The 18,095-nt window shown below is 43.2% G+C and overlaps 1 protein-coding gene across 7 annotated transcripts in view; it reads right to left on the reverse strand.

Moving 5' to 3' along the window:
- Nucleotides 1-18,095, reverse strand: part of LOC139370449 (regulatory-associated protein of mTOR-like) — a 182,595-nt gene that overhangs the window by 145,549 nt on the left and 18,951 nt on the right. For all 7 annotated transcript variants that reach the window (XR_011627137.1, XM_071109926.1, XM_071109929.1 and 4 more), the window contains exon 4: nt 9,328-9,410. Coding sequence is in view for 6 of the 7 variants with exons in the window: in XM_071109926.1 (XP_070966027.1) it covers nt 9,328-9,410 (83 nt within the window). In the remaining variant the exon portion in view is untranslated. The remainder of the gene's footprint in view (nt 1-9,327; nt 9,411-18,095) is intronic.

Below are 18,095 nucleotides of genomic sequence, written 5' to 3' on the forward strand. Positions count from 1 at the left end.
TATCCGACGGTTGTGTGTAACCGGTGAGAAATGGCTAGCTAGTTAGCGGGGTGTGCGCTAAAAGCATTTCAAATCGATGACGTCACTCGCTCTGAGACCTTGAAGTAGTGGTTTCCCTTGCTCTGCAAGGGCTACGGCTTTTGTGGAGTGATAGGTAATGATGCTTCGAGGGTGTCAGTTGTTGATGTGTGCAAAGGGTCCCTGGTTCGAGCCCTGGTTGGGGAGATGAGAGGGACGGAAGCAAAACTGTGACATGTGGATTACATTTTTTTAAACGTCATAGCCGGGAAAAATATATACACTCACAGACAGGCCAGATTTTTTTAGGTACACCACTCCAGTCACAAAAATGGATCGCGCCTACAGACAGTGAGTCACGAGGACATGGCTTGCTATATAAAGCAGAGCGTTATGCAGTTAGTGTTGGAATTAATGTTAGAATGGGCAAAACAAGTGACCTAAGCGAATGAGCTTAAACCTGTTTTCGCTATGTCATTATGGTGTACTGTGTGTAGATTGCTTAGGAATTTTTAGAATAAGGCTGTAACGTAACAAAATTTGGAAAAAGGTCAAGGGGTCTGAATACTTTCTGAAGGCACTGGAGAGTATGCATGTATGGTTGAAGTCGGATGTTAACATACACTTAGGTTGGAGTCATTAAAACTTGTTTTTCAACCACTCCACAAATTTCTTGTTAACAAACTACAGTTATGGCAAGACGGTTAGGACATTTACTTTGTGCATGACAAGTCATTTTTCCAGTAATTGTTTACAGACAGATTATTTCACTGTATCACAAGTCCAGTGGGTCAGAAGTTTACATACAATAAATTGACTGTTCCTTTAAACAGACTCCCGAAAATGATGTCATGGCTTTACACGCTTCTGATTTCAAGGCCTACCTTCAAACTCAGTGCCTCTGTTTGACATCATGGGAATATCAAAAGAAATCAGCCAAGACCTTCATCCTACAGATGAACATACTTTTGTGCGAAAAGTGCAAATCAATCCCAGAACAACGGCAAAGGGCCTTGTGAAGATGCTGGAGGAAAACAGGTACAAAAGTATCTATATCCACATAACCTGAAAGGCCGCTCAGCAAGTAAGAAGCCACTGCTCCAAAACCGCAATAAAAAAGCTAGACTACGGTTTGAAACTGCACATGGGGACAAAGATCGTACGTTTTGTCCTCTGCTCTGATTAAACAAAAATAGAATTGTTTGGCCATAATGACCATTGTTATGTTGAGGGAAAAGGGGGAAGCTTGCAAGACAAAGAACACCATCCCAACCGTGAAGCACGGGGGTGGCAGCATCATGCTGTGGGGGTGCTTTGCTGCAGGAGGGACTGGTGCACTTCACAAAATAGAGGGCAACATGAGGAAAGAATATTATGTGGCTATATTGAAGCAACATCCAGACATCAGTCAGGAAGTTAAAGCTTGGTCTTAAATGAGTCTTCCAAATGGACAATGACCCCAAGCATACTTCCAAAGTTGTGGCAAAATGGCTTAAGGAAAACCAAGTCAAGGTATTGGAGTGGCCATCACAAAGCCCTGACCCCAATCCTATAGAAAATGTGTGGGCAGAACTGAAAAAGCGTGTGCGAGCAAGGAGGCCTACAAACCTGACTCAGTTACACCAGCTTTGTCGGGAGGAATGGGCCAAAATTCACCCAACTTATTGTGGGAAGCTCGTGGAAGGCTACCCGAAACATTTGACCCAAGTTAAACAATTTAAAGGCAATGCTACCAAGTACTAATTGAGTGTATGTAAATAAAAAATAATGTTAAAGACTATCGAAGGGTTGCAAAAAATGTATATATAGATTTTTTGCTTTTGAACAGCTATTACAGTGACTCCAGTCATTTGGCAGGCTAATTAGAGTAATCCAAAATTCCATGACCATCACAGTCCTATTCAAGCCTTGCCTAACACACAAATCACAGTTTTGCACACGCAAAATTAGAGCCCAGACAGATCCATCCACAGTCATTTACACATAGATAGAATAACTTTAGATTAAGTTAAGCGTAGGAAATGAAGCAGCATTCATTTCTTTGTCCCTAGTCCCATCCTGTCTTCCTGTGGGTCTCTCCTCCTGCTCTGTAGTCTGTATCCTCTCCATGGCTGGGCTCCAATGGGTCTTGCCAAATGACACACACAAGACAGACACGGGATCGCTCACACACGCACGCGGCCGGCATATTTGAATAATAGTGCCACACTGGCCATTTGTCCCTGAACATCGCTGACACAGAAACATGACTAGAGCAGCAGCTGAGAGATGAGTCACTGAAACTGTGGAGAGCAGCATTACACAAACACACAATCACCATCTTCTGCCTACCACACACACACACAAAATCAGGCGGCGGACGCACACAAACTCACTCATACCTATGCGCCCCCCCCCTGCCAGTTCTGTCATAGAAATCTGTAATAACCCAATCCACTTTCATTTGTTCTGTCAAACTATTCAGCCTGTTCATCACTTTTGACATGGAGCGAGCAGTCTGAAACCCCTCCCACACATTCACACACACACTGCAATGGTGTCACACAGCCCTCACTCACTCTGCTTACTGAGATGATGTGAGGTCTTACTAACAATTGTCACTCGCGGTTAACTCACATGACACGATCTCCATCTCACGCCTGCCTACACAGGAGAATACTCTGCCACTCACTCTCAATCATTATTAACAGGCAATAAAATCAAGACATCGACCATCATATGTCTAATGTGTTTGCTCAAGGCTATTGACCAGTCCAACAGTACACAGAAAAATCTATGCTCCGTCTCTTCAATGTCGGCCCTGGGGGGCCCAAACACTTCCGGTTTTCTTCATCTCCTTCGAACCAGGGACTTATTCAGACCTGGGACACCAGGTGAGTGCAATTAACTACCAAGTACGAACAAAAAAAAACATGACCAGAATTGTACAGCCCTGGTCGATAGGAATGTGATGAAAGAAAATAAAAAACAGTGCCTTTGAGAAGACCACTGATGGACAACCTGGATTCTATATAAATCTTTGCGTTTGACTATTATTTGTATTGTTTTTCTATAGCTCACAAATATACAGAGACCAAAACATTAAGAACATCTGTGCATTCCATGACAGACTTACTAAGTGAATCCAGATGAAAGCTATGATCCCTTATTGACGTCACTAGTTAAATCCACTTCAATCAGTGTGGATGAAGGGGAGGAGGCAGGTTAAAGGATTTTTAAGCCTTGAGACATGGATTGTGTGTGTGTGCCATTCAGAGGGTGAACGGGCAAGACAAAAGATTTAAGCACCTTAAACGAGGTATGGTAGTAGGTGCCAGGCGCACCGGTTTGAGTGTGTCAAGAACTGCAACGCTGCTGGGCTTTTCACGCTCAACAGTTTCCTGTGTGTACCTAGAAAGGTACAACACCCATCCAGCCAACTTGACAACTGTGGGAAGCATTGGAGTAACCATGGGCCAGAATCCCCGTGGAACGCTTGACACCTTGTAGAGTCCATGCCCCGACGAATTGAAGCTGTTCCGAGGGCAAAAAGGCGTGCAACTCAATATTCGGAAGGTGATCCTATTGTTTTGTTCACTAAGTTTACATTTCAAAAGGGGATCAATGTACTGTACTAGAACATACAAATCGACACTTGATCTGTACTAAACGTTTGCGGCCACCACCAGATCATCTATAGATCTCTAGTCGTCTTTCCTATGATATTTATGAAGGTGAGAGCTGATCGATACTGCTCTGAACTGGCTCCTCTCTCTCCCATAGGGATCCCATTGCCTTGACCGGAGCCTCAGCTCATTACCACGTTGTTTATAGAGACGATCTATGGATCGGCCACTGACCAGGGGAAGTAGACAACCATACATCTTCCTGTGTGCCAAATGGTCCCCCCCCTCCCCAATCCAGAGGGGCTGGTAGGAAATCTCCACATGTTATATGCTAGTTTCCCCTAGCTTGAATACTTTGTGATGTCCTGCCTAAAGGGGTAGGCAAATCATTGAGCATTGGGAGAGGGAACACCATCTCTGCATGTGAAGATGTGAATTCCACTTTGTTCTGAAGATATTAGCATTCCAAATTTTAACTCCTCTGTATTTGGCCAGACAATCATCCACACCATAAACTATGGAAGGTGAGTTAGACTGTCAAGATCACGTGAGCTCAGTCACCCAACACCTCATCCCTTTCACGCGCTGTTCTCTCTCTCCCGCTGAGATATCAACACAGTCCGGGTAATAAAAGAGAATCTAAAACCCAATCAGGAGCAGTGTTTTAGAACACTGATAAATAATGTAGAAGGCGTTCTACTGGACAGCAGGGACTCAGATCTACAGCCAGTGCCAGTGATCGCAGAAAAAAACTGCTCAAAGATAGAGAAAGTTACAGGGGAGACAGATGGGGAGTTAGAGAAAGGGTGAGAGAGAGCGGAAGAGTAATTCAGGCATGCAGAGAAGTCCTACCGGCTCAGCCAGTCTTCTCTGCCACAGGGCTGTTAAAAAGGTAATGGCATTCTGACAATGTTGCTGCTTTTAAAAACAGGAGCTTTCATCTCAGCCAGTGGAGAGGAGAGGGGAGAATCTCCACTACGACATGTGGCACAAATCAATAATTCTAACCAACTGTCTCGTGAGAAAGAGGAAGGGGGAAGAGGAATGCATGATATGAAAGAGGGTGAGAAAGTGCCATGGGAAAAAAGGAACATGAAAGAGACAGGAAGGGTAGGAATAAAGCAAACGGGGACAGAAAGAGAGAACAGAGCAGAGTGGCATCAACACAGATGAGACGGTCATGAAACTGAATGCGGTGCTAGTTCTCAGTTGAATCCACATCCACAGTATAACAGAACTGGGAACTCCTTTAAGTCAAAAGACTGGTGAGCAAACCACAAGTGAGCAATTGTAATCTGTGCACTGACTAATCTGTCATGTTTTACCCTTCAAAGCCAAGAGTTAAGCAACGCCTGGCAGTTGTTATGCAAGCTGTCACATTTTGACGGCAATACAACGTTGATACAAACATGTAGGCTACATCATTATCGATTGCATAGGAGTCGTGCAGCGCCAGCACAAATCGAGCTACAGCAGCAACCGCCTACTATGCACATAGCTGTGGGAGTGTGGGGAGTTGCACTTCTCCCTTCTCTGCCATTAGCGGTGGTTGGTTTGTGTATAGCAGTGAAGAAGAAATAATAAAATATTAACGAGGGCCCATTAGGAAGCGGGGAGCGGGTTAGCTAGGTGAGGATGAGCTCTAGAGGAGAGGATACTAGTACTGCAATGCACCCACTGAACCCAATCAGAGGCAGAGCAGAGGCCCAACACCGGGTTAGTGTGGAGGCGAGACATCGAGGAGAACTTTGAAGATGATTTGACGAGATGCGATGAAAGTGTCAATCCCAGTTCACCACAGATGGTCGTCTTTGTGTGTCACGTGCGAGTGGGCTTGTGAGCATGTGTATATTTGTCTGTACGTATGCATCACAGGAGGTTGGTGGCACCTTAATTGGGGAGGACGGGCCCGTGGTACTGGCTGGAGCAGAATGGTATTAAATACATCAAAACACATGGTTTGATGCCATTCCATTCGCTCCGTTCAAGCCATTATTATGAGATGCCCTCCCCTGAGCAGCCTCCACTGATATGTGTGTGTATCGCTGTGCAATGTATTGAATAGGAAAGGAATAGCATATAGGTAGGACATGTACAGGTATAGAAATTGCCAACGGTTTTGGCCCAGGCCTCCCAGCGTCTGTGAGTGTCTATTTTGGGCCTGTGTAGCAGTCAGTCAGCGTGGGCTGGCGGGGTGATAGATCATGATGAGATTAGCCCCTTGTCCCTGTGCAGTGCCGCCGTGCCAGAAGTCTGGTGTCACTTTCACTCAGACTCTTTATCAATAATGAGCAACAGGCAGCATGCTTCGCTAGCACTAGGTCAGGCTATGCTAGGCTGCTCTTGGATATGCCATGAGGGGACCAAATAGGCCTAAAGTACACCAGTACAGCCATTACGAAGTATTGTAGTTTAACATGTTAGACTAAATTAGCAATGTAACGCTACGCTAGGCTAATGTAATACCCAAGCAAGGGTTTAACACACAGCCATGAATGTATAGCTAAATAGAGAGATACACTGGTGGGACATATGTGGCTAAATCTGTTACAGTGCACTAGCTACATTCCAAGGGAACCAGAGACAAAAATAGGCCACGTGAATAATTTACAGACCAGAGGGACAAATGTGGGATAATGTGCCATAGCTGGGCACGCTACGGACTCCAAGCTAGGAAATAGTGTATAGTCCATAACACAGTAGTCCATCAAACCATGCTCTTGTCCAACTGTAACACTCCCTGAGAGAGCGACAGAGTAAAGACTGAGCTCTGGGCAGCAGCCAGGTCAGTATTTTGCCTTCTCTCAGTGTTCTGTGACAGTGGCCAGGAGGGTCAATGAGCAAACAGAGAGAGAGAGATATGACAGGTTAGGCTGGCACTGGAGAAAGTCCCTCCAAACATGGGCAGTACAGGTCTTGGGCTTGGAAGTAACTGATTAAGTACCAACGAGGTGGCCATTCTAGTTTTCAGAACACGGGAAGGAAGACAGTTGATTTTGTACAACAGGGTTGTACTCACATTGTGGTTCAGGTTATCATTGAAAGTCGAAAGTGAAGACTATTAGATACAATGGCTACATGTACAGTTGAAGTCGGAAGCTTACACACACCTTAGCCAAACACATTTAAACTCAGTTTCACAATTCCTGATATTTAATCCTATTAAAAATTAGCTGTCTTAGGTCAGTTAGGATCACCACTTTATTTTAAGAATGTGAAATGTCAGAATAATAGTATATTTTAGAATATAATTATAGAATATTTTATTTCAGCTTTTATTTCTTTCCAAAAAATATGTACATTTTTTGCAACCCTTCTGTAGTCTAACATACTTTTTATTTACATACACTCAATTAGTATTTAGTAGCATTGCGTTTAAATTGTTGAACGGGTCGAATGTTTAGCCTTCCACAAGCTTCCTACAATAAGTTGGGTGAATTTTGGTCCATTCCTCCTGACAGAGCTGGTGTAACTGAGGCATTTTGCTTGGGGTCATTGTCCATTTGGAAGACACATTTGAGATCAAGTTTTAACTTCCTGACTGATGTCTTGAGTTGCTTAAATATATCCACAATTCTCCATAGTCATGATGCCATCTATTTTGTGAAGTGCACCAGTCCCTCCAGCAACAAAGCACACCCACAACATGATGCTGCCACCCCAGTATTTCACGGTTGGGATGGTGTTCTTCGGTTTGCAAGCCTCCCCCTTTTTCCTCAACATAACAATGGTCATTATGGCCAAACAGTTTTACTTTTGTTTCATCAGACCAGAGGACATTTCTCCAAAAAGTATGATCTTTGTCCAAATGTGCAGTTGCAAACCGTAGTCCGGCTTTTTTATGGCGGTTTTGGAGCAGTGGATTCTTCCTTGCTGAGTGGCCTTTCGGGTTATGTCAATATAGGACTCGTTTTACTGTGGATATAGATACTTTTGTACCCGTTTCCTCCAGCATCTTCACATGGTCCTTTGCTGCTGTTCTGGGATTGATTTGCACTTATCGCACAAAAGTACGTTAATCTGTAGGAGACAGAACGCGTCTCCTTCCTGAGCGGTATGACGGCTGCGTGGTCCCATGGTGTTTATACTTGTGTACTGTTGTTTGTACATATGAACGTGGTATCCTCAGGCGTTTAGAAATTGCTCCAAAGATGAACCAGACTTGTGGTCTACAATTTTTTTTCTGGGGTCTTGGCTGATTTCTTTTGATTTTCCCATGATGTCAAGCAAAGAGGTACTGAGTTTGAAGGTAGGCCTTCAAATACATCCACAGGTACACCTCCAATTGACTCATACTACGTCAATTAGCCTATCAGAAGCTTCAAAAATCATTACATCATTTTCTGGAGTTTCCCAAGCTGTTTAAAAGGCACAATCAACTTAGTGTATGTAAACTTCTGGCCCACTGGAATTGTGATACAGTGAAATAATGTCTGTAAACAATTGTTGGAAAAATTACTTGTGTCATGCACAAAGTAGATGTCCTAACCGACTTGCCAAAACTATAGTTTATTGACAAGAAATTTGTGGAGTGATTGAAAAACAAGTTTTAATGACTCCAACCAAAGTGTGTGTAAACATCCGACTTCAACTGTAAATGATACTGTATCTTGTATATTTAGATGTATCTAAAAACACAAGAAGGTTATTTTAGGTCCAATTTCATTTTCATGAACAAACAGTGGTTTTGACATGAACCCAGAGTCAGAGCGTGACAGGTAAGAGGGTAAGTTCAGCTCAGTGCTGGTATTATTAGTTACAGCATACAGAGAGGTCTGTGGCCAGAAGTGGTCTCTGGTCTGTGGCCTAGCAGTAGGCATAAGTCCTGAGGCTGAAAGAGACTGAATGCTTTCACACTCCCCCGCTCCTTCTCTCTCCCACCATCTGGTTCTGACCTCTGGCTCACTCAGCCCACACTCAGCTGGTCTGTTTCTCTCTCCCTCTTCACGCTCTCCTTCTCCTTTCTACTTACTGTCCTTCCCACGCTCAAATCTCCTTTCCATACTTCTCACATACTCATGCTGTCTGTGCTCCCCCCCTGTGTCAGTGGGTGTTTAGGAGATACAGGTGAGGGTAGCCCCAGCCATCTGCTCCAGCTCTGAGCTCTTAGCCACAGACAGGTTACAGACATGAGGAGAGGCCCTTGCTCACCGCTGGGGAAGGATAGCGTTAGCCGCCAGTACACACGCTCGCTCTCACATACACACAAACTTTGTGAACTCACACGCACACTGTACACAGAATGCCAGGACACTCCATACACACACAATATCCTAACTATTCTAAATTTGCTGTAAGTGTCTAACATATCAACACTAAGGTCACTAAGTTAGTTATGGGCTTACACAGCCAACTTCACTTCACTTCAGTGACACCACAAACACACTCCACTTCAGAGAGAACAGATCCAACTACTCAGAGAGCCCATACCGACACTGAGAACAGGGACACACAGGTGGGGGGTGGGACTGTGAGAGTGAGTGAGTGAGTGAGTGAGTGAGAGATGGTATGTGTTGGTATGTTTAAGTGCGTTTGCTTATGTGCACGCGTGGGACACATAGCTCCAAGCCATATAGGAGCCAGTCTAGAGACTAGCGAGACAGGGATCCACAACACAGGTACAGGTACAGACTGGTGTGTGTGGGTGGAAGGTCACTGAGGTGGGAGAGGAGGGAGAACATGGGGGCCATGTGAACTCACTCACCCGGGGCTGCCAGTTCTCGTACTGCTTCTGCAGGTTGGCTCCGATGGTCTCCAGGGCTTTCTGAGGACTCATGGACAGAGGGTCTGGAGGAGAGGAAACACAGACACCTCATTATTATAGACAGACAACACTAGACATAGGTACAACCAGCACAGCACAGCATAGGGTGAAATGTTCTGTCCACAAAACATTAGTGAAATGCAGAAAAATGACCACCTTGCTCATAATACTTGATCTGATATTTACCGAGAAACATTGCTTTTCAAATCAAATCAAAGTTTGTCACGTGCACCAAATACAACAACCTTAGTGAAATGCTTACATACAGGCTCTAACCAATGGTGCCAAAAAAGGTATGTGTGAGTGTGTGAGTGTGTGTGTGTGTGTGTGTAGGTAAGTAAAGAAATAAAACAGTAGAAAGACATTTGAAAAAAGAGTAGCAAGGCTATATACAGACACCTGTTAGTCAGGCTTATTGAGGTAGTATGTACATGTAGGTATCGATAAAGTGACTATACATATATGATGAACAGAGTAGCAGAAGCGTAAAAAGATGGGTTGGCGGGTGGTGGGACACAATGTGGTTAGCCCGGTTAGCCAATGTGCGGGAGCACTGGTTGGTCGGGCCAATTTAGGTAGTATGTACATGAATGTATAGTTTAAGTGACTAAGCATATAAGATAAACAGAGAGTAGCAGCAGCGTAAAATAGGGGTTGGGGGAAAACAATGCAAATAGTCCGGGTAACCATTGGTTACCTGTTCAGGAGTCTTCTGGCTTGGGGGTAAAAACTGTTGAGACGCCTTTTTGTCCTAGACTTGGCACTCCGGTACCGCTTGCCATGCGGTAGTAGAGAGAACAGTCTATGACCGGGGTGGCTGGGGTCTTTTAGGTCTTTTAGGGTATTTTAGGGCCTTCCTCTGAAACCGCCTGGTGTAGAGGTGGTGGAAGGCAGGCAGCTTTGCCCCAGTGATGTACTGGGCCGTACGCACTACCCTCTGAAGTGCCTTGCGGTCAGAGGCCGAGCAATTGCCGTACCAGGCAGTGATGCAACCGGTCAGGATTCTCTCGATGTTGCAGCTGTAGAACCGTTTGATGATCTCAGGACCCATGCCAAATATTTTTAGTTTCCTGAGGGGGAATAGGTTTGTCGTGCCTCTTCACGACTGTCTTGGTGTGTTTGGACCAATCTAGTTTGTTGTTGATGTGGACACCAAGGAATTTGAAGCTCTCAACCTGCTCCACTACAACCCCGTCGATGAGAATGGGGACGTGCTCGGTGCTTTTACACTGTTCATGGGATGGGAAGGTAAAAGTCAAGTAGATCCGAAGTAACAGATCAGATAGATCCCAATAGTGCCATCACAATGAAGCAGAGATTCAGTTGAGACAGTTAGTTAACCCAATAGAGAACCAGTATCACAATCCCTTACCATTTGTTTAGTAGAGCTGTTTCTCGTATCAAATTAAACTACATAACACGGAGAAATCTCCCCAGCGCTTTGGATTGAAATATTGACAAGAAGAAATCAAATTGTATAAAGCACAGCGCGCATTATAGATTCTGAGATATCAAATTCTGCCCACAATGCAGACAATAACATTATTGATTTAGAAATTACCGGATGTATTGACAATATGCATATTCAGGGACAGACCATTTTTTTGGGAGAAAAGTATATTTATTGATAGATATATTTCCAGTAGCCAGCAAGTTAAGGAAATAATAAATGTATATTGTGCAGTGTAATGCAACTGCAGTGAGCAAACCTTAGACGACCCTAAAGTGGGATAACGCATTCATTTCTCTGCAAATGGGATCTGTAAAACGAAGGAAGGAAGAGGGTGGGGTGAGGAGGAAAAGGGTGGGGTGAGGAGGGTCAGAGAAGAAGGATAGCTAATGATTGTGCATTTAGGGTTATTCTACACAGTTATCTTTAAATAAACCGTGATCTGATGATTGACAGGTTGCATTGTCCCCAGTAAAAGTCTACAATGAAACAGGAGCAGCCTGTCAGACGTGTCTGCTTTTTTGAATGTGTTAAATGGTTCCTTTCATAAAACGCTACCATCGAACGGTCTTGAGTTGTTCCACAGAGTTTCATGTGGTTTCAGTTTGTCAAACCATCTGTGGAGGCGTATTGTTTAATTATTACTGTCATTTTGTCTGTATGCTGTTGCTGTTGTATGCTGTTATGAGATTACTTACAAAACTTGGATGTAGAACTGGGCAATACGGTCATAATATTATATCACTATATATTTCTAAGACAGGATGACTATTTAATGTTTTGGAATAACAAAAGCTCTAAATATGCTTCAGGAGGAGTGCATGATCCTAGTGTGGCAACAAATACATTCTAAGTGGTTTTAAAATGGAGCTCTTGCTTTTCTGATTTTTTTGTTGTTGCATTTTCATACATTTCTGAACTCCCTTCACTAATTTGTTATAATTTCCACAATGTTAAACATTTGTTTTTACTTTGTATGGTTCTGTTTTGTGAAAAGGTCACTTTTCCTTTATCAGAATAATAATAATTATTATTCTCTAACCAGGTTTCCATCCAACCTTTTTATGAGAGTTAAGTACATGTCAGATAAAAAAGATTCACGACAGGCCTGATGGAAACAGCAAATGTCGGTAAACTTTCCAAATGTCGGTAAACTTTCCAAATGTCGACAAAACATAAAAATAGACAAGGTGGGATCTTTTTGTGTCTGTAAAATTAATTATGCGAGAAATGGTGGTGGAAACGCTTTTTTGTGCAAATATTGATATAATAACCATATTTTCTTGACTGCTACCGCAAGAACTGGTACCAAACCCAACTGCAGTCCCGCAATGTTATTTTAGGCATATGTGACACAGATCACTTGCCAGCCATGATCCCCGCAAGGCAATATCAAACACACAAAAATTACTTAGGAAATAGGTGAGATTTCCAGAGATTCTCACATGGCCCTTATATTGTATTACTTGGCTGTATCAGCCAATATGCTAGATGTTGTTTGAAGAGAGCAGAGTTGGAGAAGCACTTTCTCTTGAGCTATTTCTATAGCCTACATTTTAGAAGTGGGAAAATTGTATTATCCACCAGCATTGTTGCAAACCCTATTACTAGCCTGTTCAACCTATTTCGTATCATCCGAGATTCCTAAAGGTTGGAAAGCTGCCGCGGTCATCCACCTCTTCAAAGGGGGAGACACTAGACCAAAACTGTTACAGACCTATATCCATCCTGCCCTGCCTTTCTAAAGTCTTCAAAAGCCAAGTTAATAAACAGGTCACCAACCATTTAGAATCCCACCGTACCTTCTCCGCTGTGCAATCCGGTTTCCGAGCCGGTCACGGGTGCAAATCAGCCACGCTCAAGATAGTAAACGATATCATAACCGCCATCTAAAAAAAATACATTACTGAGCAGCCATCTTCATCTCCCTGGCCGAGGCTTTCGACTCCGTCAATCACCGTATTCTTATCGGCAGACTCAATAGCCTTGGTTTTTCTAATGACTGCTTCGCCTGGTTCACCAACTCAATTCTCGGGACGACTCTTTTCTCTGTATATATCAATGATGTCGCTCTTGCTGCGGGTGATTCCTTGATTCAACTCTCCACAGCTGACACCATTCTGTATACAGCTGGCCCTTAGGACACTTAACAAACCCTCCAGACGAGCTTCAATGCCATACAACACTCCTTCCGTGGCCTCCAACTGCTCTTAAACGCTAGTAAAACTAAATGCATGCTCTTCAACCGATCGCTGCCCACGCCCGCCGACAAGCATCACTACTCTGGACGGTTCTGACTTAGGTATTTGTAGTTGTCCACATATTCTAGGTGTCTGGCTAGATTGTAAACTCTACTTCCAGACTCATTAAGCATCTCCAATCCAAAATAAAATCTAGAATCGGCTTCCTATTTCGCAACAAAGCCTCCTTCACTCACGCTGCCAAACAATACCCTCGTAAAACCGATCCTTGACTTCAGTGATGTCATTTACAAAATAGCCTCCAACACTACTCAGCAAACTGCCATCCGTTTTGTCACCACCATATACCATCCACCACAGAAACCTGTATGCTCTCGTCGGCTGGCCCTCGCTACATATTCATTGCCAAACCCACTGGCTCCAGGTCATCTACAAGTCTCTTCTAGGTAAAGCCCCACCTTATCTCAGCTCACTGGTCACCATAACACCTACCCGTAGCACACGCTCCAGCAGGTATAACTCACTGGTCATCCCCAAAGCCAACACCTGCTTTGCCTGCCTTTCCTTCCAGTTCTCTGCTGCCAATGACTGGAAAGAATTGCAAAAAAAAAAAAAAAATCACTGAAGCTGGAGTCTATTATCTCCCTCACTAACTTCAAGCATCAGCTATCTGAGCAACTAACCGAACGCTGCAGCTGTACACAGCCCATCTGTAAATAGCCAACCCAACTACCTACCTCATCCCCATATTTTTTTAATTAACTTTTTTGCACACCAGTATTTCTATTTGCACACTCATCTGCACATCTATCACTTCAGTGTTAATTTGCTAAATTGTAATTACCTCGCTACTATGGTCTATTTATTGCCTTACCTCCTTACTTCATTTGCACACACACTATGTAGATTATTCTATTGTACTTTTGTTTGTCCTGTGTGTAACTGTAGTTTTTTGTTGCACTGCTTTGCTTGATCTTGGTCAGGTCGCAGCTGTAAATGAGAACTTGTTCAACTGGCCTACCTGGTTAAACAAAAGTGAAATACATTTTTTATTCATTTTTTATTAAAATATTTAAAGAAATAGAAATATGGATGATCAATATTCCAGACAATGTAGTAAACTATAGCCTAATCATATGCCTATTTAGGAAGTAAATTTCCTTGGAAAGACAACTGCCCCGTGCTTGTCATCCCATGCATAGGCTATAGCCTACTATTTAAATGAGACCACACGGGCACCTGATCTCACAGGTTTGGCTACAGAACTGGAAGCAGCAGGAATGATGACAGCGACACCTGCTACGTTTTGCATAGCCCTATAGGATGTAGCCTACCTTCTAGGACGATTTGCAGGCAGAGACAAATAAAACGGGTAATCAATACTGGCTCAGCATAGTTTGAAGATTAAATGTGTTGATTGCACTTCGACTCACGTTGGTTGAGAGCCCTCCACTTCTTTCCATTATCAATATGTATTTAGATACTGTAGTAAACAAGTCTAATCATATTTAAGTTAATTTCATATTCAATTTAACCACCACCTGATTCTCTGTGCATGTAGGCAGCCTACTCTATATCAATGAGACCACACATACTACGCACCGTTGAACTCTCACACCCAACTAGGAGAGGTAGGCTACTGAGGTTGAAGCAGAAAATTCTGTGTGTGTGAATAATGCGAAAAAGATGCTGTTAATACAATAGGTAGACTAATGCATACAAAGCAGAAAGAGGCAGTTTCCAAATAATCTGTGGGACAACAAAAATATTTGCATCCCAAAGTCATCAGTCTGACCACCCACAGCATGAAAAATGCCAACAGCGCTGCAATGATCTCTGTCGGGACCCGCAGGAATGCAGCCTGGTGCAGTCAGTACACAACACTATGCTCAACATGTCTTAGCAGGATCAGATGGTGACATGGGCCCCATGCAGGGTCAGACAGCCAGGGAAGACCAGTCTATGGAACTCAGGTGAATTTTGCAGTATAATAACAATATCAGTGAATGATACAAAGTTCCATATTGAATTGATGGTAGACCTACAGTAGCCACATGACAGCAGTTTAACATCAAAGCTAGTCTGGGATGTGGGAATAATGGTCACTTCTATTATTGAACCATATATTATATTCTTAGGTAATATAATGTATAAATGTACACCAAGGTAATTCTTTGTCATCCCTCATTTTTAGGAGGATCAGATGGTGACAGGGATCTCAGCAGGCAGCCAGGGAAGACCAGTCTGACACAGGTGAGGAACATTTCTGCAGATACAACCCTTTATTCTCTCTATGCAGCAAACACTGGACAAGCCAGATGCTATTTTAAGGCAGTCTGACGAACATCCAAAGTTGATTTCCAAACTGTATCAAGGGTTGGAGGAATTTTCCAATGACAAAACATGTCAAACAAAAATGTGAGGAAGACCTGGTAGAAGCTATTGATGATATGAACATGACTGGGCATTCCTCATCTCAGACATAAATTACTGCAGTTTAAGAACATACTATATGCCACTGAAACTGAATTACATGCACTCAGAAATGTAATTCCACTGCTGGATGTGTAAAACACAAAAGTGGACATATTTGCATGTTGCAGCGCATTCGGAAAGTATTCAGGCCCCTTGAATTTTTCCACATTGTTACGTTACAGCCTTATTCTAAAATGGATAACGTTTCTCTCTCCCCCTAACCAATCTATACACACTACCTCATAATGACAAAGAAAAAAAACAGGTTTGTAGACATTTATGTAAATGTATATTTAAAAAATAATCTCATTTGCATATGTATTCAGACCCTTTACTCAGTACTTTGATGAAGCACCTTTGGCAGCAAGTACAGACGGAAGCCACTCTTCAATAAAAGGCACACGACAGCCCGCTTGGAGTTTTCCAAAAGGACCTAAAGGACTCTCAGACCATGAGAAACTAGATTCTCTGATCTGATGAAACCAAGAGTGAACTCTTTGGCCTGAATGCCAAGCATCATGTCTGGCACCATCCCTACGGTGAAGCACAGTGGTGGCAGCATCATACTGTGGGGATGTTTTTCAGTGGGACCGGGAGACTAGTCAGGATCGAGGGAAAGATGAACGGAGCCAAGTACAGAGAAATGATTGATGAAAACCTGCTCCAGAGTGCTCAGGACCTCAGACTGGGACGAAGGTTCACCTTACAACAGGACAACGACCCTAAGCACACAGCAAAGACAACGCAGGAGCGGCTTCGGGACAAGTCCTTGAATGTCCGAGAGTGGCTAAGCCAGAGCCCGGACTTGAACCCGATCGAACCTCTGGAGAGACCTTAAAATAGCTGTGCAGCGACGCTCCTCGTTCAACCTTGACAGAGCTTGAGAGAATCTGCAGAGAAGAATGGGAGAAACTTCCCAAATACAGTTGTGCCAAGCTTGTAGCATACCAAAGAAGCCACTCCACCATAAAGGCCTGATTTGTGGATTGCTGCAGAGATGGTTGTACTTCTGGAAGGTTCTCCCATCTCCACAGAGGAACTTTGGAGCTCTGTCAGGTTTCTTGGTCACCTCCCTGACCAAGGCCCTTCTCCCCCGATTGCTTAGTTTGGCTGGGCGGCCAGCTCTAGGAAGCGCCATGGTGGTTCCAAATGTCATCCCTTTGAGAATGATGGAAGCCACTGTGTTCTTGGGGACCTTCAATGCTGCAGAAATGTTTTGGTACCCTTCCCCAGATCTGTTCAGCGACAAAAATCATGTCTCGGAGCTCAACCGAAAATTCCTTCAACCTTTCCAAATCATGCCCAATCAATTGAATTCACCACAGGTGGACTCCAATAAAGTTGTAGAACCATCCCAAGGCTGATCAATGGAAACAGGATGCACCTGAGCTCAATTTGAAGTCTCATATCAAAGGGTTTGAACCCTTTTTTTTTTAAGTACATAACTTATGCAAATATATAAACTAGCAAACATTTCTAAAAACCTGTTTTCGCTTTGTGATTATGGGGTATTGTGTGTAGATTCATGAGGAAAACATCTTATTTAATCAATTTTAGAATATGGCTGTAATGTAACAAAATGTGGAAAAAGTCAAGGGGTCTGAATACTTTCTGATTGCACTGTATGGTCTTGTGAAGGTTGGCTGAATTCTGAGAGTATGTTCTTTTATCTCAGCATGTCTAAAGATTCTCCCTCCTCCCCAGTTTGTTTGCTTGGAAATGTTGATACTTAAACTTAAGAAACTGTGTAACCAAGCATTTATAGCGGCTAAGAAATGCATTGCCATTAATTGGAAGGTTGGTTATCCTCCGACAATGTCAAGTTAAGTATCACTAGATGTGATTTATTACAAGACTAAGGCTACACTGAATAACTTTTACAAGGTCTGGATGCCTTATATGGAATACAGTTCGACTAAAGGAGTCTTGAAAACATGCCCACATCAGGGGAGATACCTATTTAGGCAATCCCTGGTTGCCGTCCTGTGAGTTGTCACTCGGTCCTTGGCCTAACACACCCGAAACCAACACTGAATCTTTCACTAAGATCCTACAACTGAGTGGGGTGTGACTGAACAGGGAATACAAATATAGGTATGACTGAACGGGGAGGAAATTGTGTTGGGAGAGTTGAGTTATTGACTAGACTGGTGGGGGTCGGGTGCAGGCGGTTCAGGCTGGCTGAAATTTGATTAAGTGGATGTCTTAATAAAAGACATCAAAAGTCTTTATATTTTAGTCACGAGTTGCTCCTTTGTTAGGCTATTGGTTAAAGGTGAAACAATATTTATTATTGAATTACCTTTGATTTAGTTCAGTCTTATTAATCACTTACCTAGCTTGGTGACTGAGGGCATTTTGGCTTACTTTCTGTTCTAAAGAGACAGCACATTGGATTGTGTAAAAAATGCAGGAATTAATCTTTAGATGCCCGGCCCACTTCTAAAATCAAAGTAGAGCCCCTGGATTATTTTATTAAAGTGAAACAAATGTGTCGGTTTGCTGCTTTCATTAAATCATGCATAGCTGATCTTTATATGGCCTAAAACCAATGTGTTCATATGGGCAGAATATTAGGCTAT

This window comes from Oncorhynchus clarkii, chromosome 17 (genome assembly GCF_045791955.1).
Source record: "Oncorhynchus clarkii lewisi isolate Uvic-CL-2024 chromosome 17, UVic_Ocla_1.0, whole genome shotgun sequence".
Classification (NCBI taxonomy): Eukaryota; Metazoa; Chordata; class Actinopteri; order Salmoniformes; family Salmonidae; genus Oncorhynchus; species Oncorhynchus clarkii.